General features: G+C 36.2%; 1 protein-coding gene across 1 annotated transcript; it reads left to right on the top strand.

Moving 5' to 3' along the window:
• The first annotated feature begins 267 nt into the window (after nucleotides 1–267).
• Nucleotides 268–3943, top strand: LOC132599565 (protein NRT1/ PTR FAMILY 2.7-like). Its single transcript, XM_060312896.1, has 4 exons — nucleotides 268–484; nucleotides 1952–2169; nucleotides 2246–2790; nucleotides 3061–3943. Exons 1-4 carry the CDS (start codon nucleotides 391–393, stop codon nucleotides 3893–3895), a joined length of 1692 nt encoding a protein of 563 aa, XP_060168879.1. The 5' UTR covers nucleotides 268–390; the 3' UTR covers nucleotides 3896–3943.
• Nucleotides 3944–6755: the final 2812 nt, after the last annotated feature.

Raw genomic sequence — 6755 nt, 5'->3', positions numbered from 1 at the left:
TGAAAAAATAGTCACTCTCTCAAATCACATGTGAAACTTTATGACAATGTCGTAGAGTTTTACTCATGGAATTAGAAACTCCATGGCAGTGGCCATTTTTTAATTACAGAAGCTGGAAAATGGCTATTTGTGAATTATGCTCAGTTGGATAGATCCAACAACTAATCATTGAAACATATGGAATATAATAATATATGAACTCTTGTCAAGTTGTCAGACCTCAGTTTATAAAAAATAAACATATCCTAATAATTCAACTTAAAAAGATGCTGGTGAAAGTATATGGCGTGCAAGTCTTGGATAAATTTTGCCTGCTATTAAAACTTCAAACACCATAACAAAGTAGAAACAAATATCTTTGCTGTCAAGTTGACCTATAGCTAGCTAGCAATGGAAAGTTCAGTAAGAGATGTTGATGAAGCAGAAATGCGGTCCTCTTCTGGTCCAAAAAAAGGTGGCTGGATAACCTTCCCCTTCATTATAGGTATGTTTCTGCATCCTTTGGTTATCAGTCAAATTCAAGATGTAGAGTTTGTGGATTTACATCTTTTAGTACTCCCTCCGTCCAGGGACGAATTTAGGTAGAAAATTTGAGGCACGTGAACCTATGGTCTCTTCATAAAACTAGGTATTTTATGAATATTTTTAAAATTGGTATAACAGTACATGCTGAAACCATTCTACAAGAAGGCTAAATCGTGCATTCGGTTGAAGGTTGAGTTATTTACCTAGAAGACTAGGGAATCAATTCCCACTTAACACATTTTTTCCTTTCTTTTTTTTTTCTTTTTTTGTATAGTGAACCCATATTCTAAAAATCCTAGATTCGCCTTGGCCTCCGTCCCAATTTATGTGACAATTTGCTTTTAGTCTGTTAAAAAATGAATGTCACTTTTCTATAATTAAAAACAACTTAACTTTAAAAATTTCACTTTTACCGCCAATGAAATGATTTATAGTTATACAAATATCCGAGATTTGTTTTAGACAACAAATTTTGAGAGTCTTCTTTTCTTTATTAAACTTTGTGCCTAGTCAAACGGTGCCACATAAATTGGGACAGAAGAAGTAATATTTTTAGGTAGATATGTATACATGATTCGAACAGAAAGCAACAAGTTACAGTTGAAGTTGTCGTGGCTGCTCTAAATCCATTTCTTCTTCTTCTTCTTCTTCTTCTTTTTTTTTTTTTGCGCAGATTGCCGTTCATTTGGGGTGGTCTTTAATTTTTGCCCTTCAAATTGGTGGTCTTTAAGTTATTGCCCTTCGCATAATACCCCGAGGTTGTGGGTTCGAACCTCAGCTCAGTAAAAAAAAAAATCGCAAGGCAGAATTTTGCAAACTCTGCCCATGTGCAAATTCTGCCTTAAAGGCCCAAATGCAGTGAAATTCTGCCTGAAGGGCAAAAGTTAAAAACTACAAATTTGAGGGGTAAAAATTTAAGACCACCCCCAGCGAAGGGCAGTCCTGCAAGTTGCCCTTTCTTCTTTAGTTTACGGTTTACCCTGTGGCCCATCCCCATGTTAAGACTTGAGTCCATGTGACAAATGGGGGCAGAGTCGACCTTAGAGCTACAGATTCGATAGAATTTAGCAGCTTTGGATCAAACCCTATATTTGTATTAAATTTTCATCTAATATATACAAATAGTTTATCTAGAAACTAGTAACCAAAAATGATTATAGTTCAGAACCTATAAAGGATTGCGGTTCGAAAACCATAAACTAAAAATCATGGCTCTGCCTCTAGTGACAAAAGTTAAGATATATTTCTTTCTTCGAATTTATACCGCTAGACACATTGTCTAGCGGCCTTTTATTAATAATAAAACTAATCCTCAAAAGCGAAACGTACAAGCACTCTACCTTATCTTACCAATTCTAATGAGGTAACGAATCATGTTAAGATATGTGAGATAAATAATCTTGAATATTTTGATTGGTAATGTCAGCAACCATGGCGGGCTTGTCACTTGCATCTGGAGGGTGGATGATCAACCTGATTGTTTATTTGATAGATGAATTCAACATGAAGAGCATCAAAGCTGCTAAAGTTTACAATGTGGTCAATGGCTTGGCCACCCTTTTCCCCATTCTTGGTGGAATAATAGCTGACTCTTTTCTTGGCTGTTTTTCTGTCATTTGGATTTCTTCTCTTATATCTGCTCTGGTATAGAAACCAACTCTCTCATTAGTTTCACCCTCTTTTCTTAAACCCCATATTCATTTCTTCATTGGATTTGTAGGGTATATTGCTTCTACTATTGACAGCAGCAATTGATGTATTAAGACCTCTACCATGTGACGATGGATCCAGTCTCTGCGCAAGCCTGTCAAAACACCAGTACGCTGTATTATATGTGGCTCTGGCATTAGCATCTCTAGGGGTTGCGGGTACACGTTTTACAATTGCACCCATGGGAGCTAATCAATTTGATAAGCCGAAACATCAAGAAGTTTTCTTCAATTGGTACATATTCGCCTTTTACACGTCCTTTGCTGTAAGCACTACGGCCATCGTTTACGTGGAGGACAATGTCAGTTGGGCATGGGGTTTTGGTATCTCTATGGCTTTGAACATCCTTGGCTTGGTAATATTTCTCTCTGGGAAACGTTTTTATCGCCATGTTAAGGAACAAGGAGGCAGCCCTTTCGTCAACTTAGCACGTGTCCTAGTCGCTGCCATTCAGAAATGGAGAGTCCCTCTTTCGGAACAAACTCAAAACTACTACCATGATCCAAGTGACAAAATTACAGTAACAACTTCTACAATTCCAACCAAATTCTTCAAGTAAACATCTTTTGCCCCTTGTTGCTGCTTATATTTTTCTGTCAAATTCATTAGCTGATCAAGTCTTATTGTATACATGGGTGGAGCTAGGGTACCTGAAGGGTTCATCTGAACCCCCTTCGTCGAAAAATTGCACTGTATATACAAAGTCAAAACTAATTTTTACGTATATATAGTAGGTGTTAAATCCTCTTGACTTCTTCGCGTGTTCACTTATTTATATATTGAATCCTCTTAATGAAAATTCTCACAACGTCACTGGTTGTACAGATTCTTGAATTGTGCAGCTTTTATTACTGAGGGAGACACCAAATCAGACGGATCGATTAGTAACCCCTGGAGACTATGCACAGTGCAGCAAGTAGAAGACTTGAAAAGTTTGATCAAGCTTTTCCCTCTTTGGGCTAGTGGTTTTCTTATATCCACCCAACTAGTCATACAAACAAGCCTGCTAATTCTTCAAGCTCTCAAAATGGATCGCCATATGGGACCTCATTTCGAGATCCCAGCAAGTACTATGTTAGTCTTCATATTGCTATTTACTTGTATAGCCATAACTATCATTGACCGATTACTCTACCCTTTTCTAGCTAAATACACTAGCTTTTCTCTCACCCCTCTTCAGCGCATCGGAATAGGCCATGTAATAACTGTAGTTAGCATGGCTGTTTCCGCCCTGGTTGAGTCTAGGCGACTGAGACTCGTGAAATCTCACAATCTCCAAGGCCAAAATGATGCCATCGTTCCAATGTCAGTCTTCTGGCTAGTGCCACAGCTAGCTCTTAACGGAATCGGAGAAGGATTCCATTTTCCAGGACATATTGGATTTTATTACCAAGAATTTCCAGCATCCTTGAAGAGCACCTCGACTGCAATGGTTGCCCTTTTTATTGGTATCGCGTACTATTTGGGGAACGGGTTGATTGATCTGGTTCAACGACGATCAGGATGGCTGCCAGACAATATCAACGATGGAAGAGTGGATAACGTTTTCTGGATCTGTTGTGTCCTGGGATCAGCTAACTTCATTTACTACCTCGTGTTTGCATCCTTGTACAAGTATAAAACTGTGGATGACAAACCAAATGATGTGCCTAGTAAATGATACTAATTGTTATTATTCAAGAAACATGTATATTCATCATGGTATAAATATTGGGCTTTCTTCAGTACAAGTGTTGATAAGCTCTTTGTAGAAAGTAACATTAATAAATGAGAGATTAGTCACTAACAGAAGGCGTAAATTGGTGTCAACTTTGTTGCTATGAGTGTAAATGTAGATCAGCTGAATAGAAATCAAGATTCAGGAGGCATGCTGTGGTCGAACTTTGTAAAATCAAGATCCAAGTTGACTGGCTTTTTTTCTCTTTCACCTGTAAATCAAGAAAATAACAAAGCTTAAGATTAAAAGGCAAAGTAGCAACAAAAATGCACAAGATGTGGTACTGTAAACTTCAAGGCAGGATATGAATTATTCTTTTGGTTTTTCACCCGGAGTCTGGTGCCCCACCTTGGACCCGACTAAATCTAGATTCGCGTCGGGATGTCCCACAGGTGAAGCATTCCCTAATAAAGGCAGACTCAAACCCGAGATCTCTGGTTAAGGATAAAGTAGTACTTACCACTCCACCAAAACCCTTGTTTGTGGCCAGATATGAATTATTAGGATACTCTACACCTACCGAAATTCTTGAAACATTTCAAAAATGTTGATTTATCATCTTAACCTATTCTATCAATATTTTAGATCTTCAAAATTGCCCTAAAGTTTTATTAACAGTAAGGAGAAAATTTTGGACCACACATTTCAAAAGTCCTCTTTTATTTCTTAAACTCCGGGCCAAGTCAAACTAAGACAATTTTTTTGGGACGGAGGGAGTAGCATTTTAGCATTTTGAATAATCACACGAAGAAAAGACTTAAGATTTGATTGTTTCCAACGTTTGAGTTTTATTGAATTGTGAAGATCTAATTAAATAGTCAAACAATAATCTGCAGAGTTAGCATCGATTATCTTCATTGTATCAACGTTGGACCTCTTCAATGGACTAATTGTTCTTAATACAGATGTAGCATTCAGAAAAACATTTTGCTGAAAACTGTTTTACCATGTTTAGCTGGAGAGTGAAAAATATTTTCTGAAAAAGATCATTTGTTAAGGTTGAAAATACTGTAGCAAATCGGATAGTATTTTGATTATATTTTCAAGTGCTCATTGGAACAATATTATGAATTTACGAATTTAGATAGTTAGGGAGAAAGACGACTTACATCCAAAAGTGCGAGAAGTCATGATGTTTGCCCCATCTGGCAGGTGAAAATCTTTTCTTTTAAAAAATATTCTGACAACAAAATAAAGAAAAAAACTTATTTTCTGATAAATATTCTTCAAAAGATATTTTTCACCAAACACACATGAATGAATTTGGATAATTGTTTATTTTCTTCATGAAAACAAGGAAACAAAGAATGAGGCAGAAAATAGCCAACTTGATATTGTCATCATTAACTAGGAAGAAATTAGTAAACTGTATTTAGGAGATGACTTTCTGTTCATCTTCCTATAGTTTAATGCTAAGTCCGCCAAATATTATTGAGAACAGACATACGTTTATATTCAATAGTATTTTTCGCATTCACGTCCTTTATTTATTCTGACTTTAGGTACGCCTAACGTTTTATTTATTTGGACTTCCGTTTTAATAACTACAAGTCGTTCTTAAATAATCTTCTATCATACTATAGCTTATGATTTCTGTGAAATCAGTTAGATGAAATGAATCATTGGATGATAAGGAATATCTTTATACCACGTTCTCCAAATAATATATACTCAGAAAAATGTTGGTCAAAGTATAGCGTGCAGTCTAGGTAAAACTTTCCTTCTATTTGAAAAAAACATAAGACCCCATATAGCTAGTAGAAAAAAAAAAAAAAAACTCTCTTCTTTGAAGTTGACTTGCAGCTAACATAGCAATGGAAAATTCAGCAAGTCATGTTGATGAAGTAGAAATGCAGTCCTCTTCTGTTCGAAAAAATGGCGGCTGGATAACATTCCCTTTTACTATAGGTATGTTTCATCAATTCGTCATTTCGTTAAAAGTCGAATTCAAGATTAGAGCTGTCTTTTTAATATTTGAATGTATGTCATATGTATTTAGCTCATATGTCTTGTATCCCATATGTATTTGAGATACAAGCCACTCAGGCCAAATACATATGACGAAATACACCGCCAAATACATATAGATACAAATATGAGCCAAATACACTCAAATACAAGGAGAAGAAGTTAGGAAAAATATATAAGAAAATAAATATTGTTAGCCGGGTTCGAACCTAGGCGGGCGGCCAAGATCTTATATCAAATAAATGAAGTCGTTAAATAAATTAATTATGTCATACCTGATGGGCCTCAAATTGGACTTCATAATTAATACATAGATTCCAGATAAAATAAAAAGGCAAACTTATAGATATAACTACCTTCTATGAGGATCTTACCATTAGTAGCTACCATTTTCCGAATTACAATTCGTAGCTTACTTTTAAGCAAAAGTTGTGTATTTCGCGTGTATTTTGGGTATTCGCGTGCATTTGGGCGAGACTCTCCCCTTGCCTGCCCAGGTTCGAACCCAGCCAACAACATTATTTTTCTTATATATTTTTCCTAGCTTATTCCCCTTGTATTTTGAGTGTATTTGAGTGTATTTTCGTCATATGTATTTGTCTCATATTGTATCTCATATGTATTTGATGTCACATGTATCTGATGTCACGTGTATTTGAACTTTATTTGAATGTATGTCATATGTATTTGGCTCATATGTCTTGTATCCCATATGTTACACCCCGCACTTTCAGTGCTACACCCCGTACCTCGGAGAAGCACTGGTTAAATTTGAATGTAAGTATGTCGAGCTATGGCTAGGTAAAACAACTTTGGAGTGTGAGGAACGAAACAT

This window comes from Lycium barbarum, chromosome 6, assembly GCF_019175385.1.
Source record: "Lycium barbarum isolate Lr01 chromosome 6, ASM1917538v2, whole genome shotgun sequence".
In the NCBI taxonomy this organism is placed as follows: Eukaryota; Viridiplantae; Streptophyta; class Magnoliopsida; order Solanales; family Solanaceae; genus Lycium; species Lycium barbarum.
This window is presented reverse-complemented; position numbering and strand designations above follow the sequence as displayed.

Coding starts and splice junctions, on each gene's coding strand:
- LOC132599565 (XM_060312896.1), top strand. CDS start 391: ATGGAAAGTTCAGTAAGAGATGTTGATGAAGCAGAAATGCGGTCCTCT. Junction 2,170..2,245: donor CTTCTCTTATATCTGCTCTG/GTATAGAAACCA, acceptor TTGGATTTGTAG/GGTATATTGCTTCTACTATT. Junction 2,791..3,060: donor ATTCCAACCAAATTCTTCAA/GTAAACATCTTT, acceptor CTGGTTGTACAG/ATTCTTGAATTGTGCAGCTT.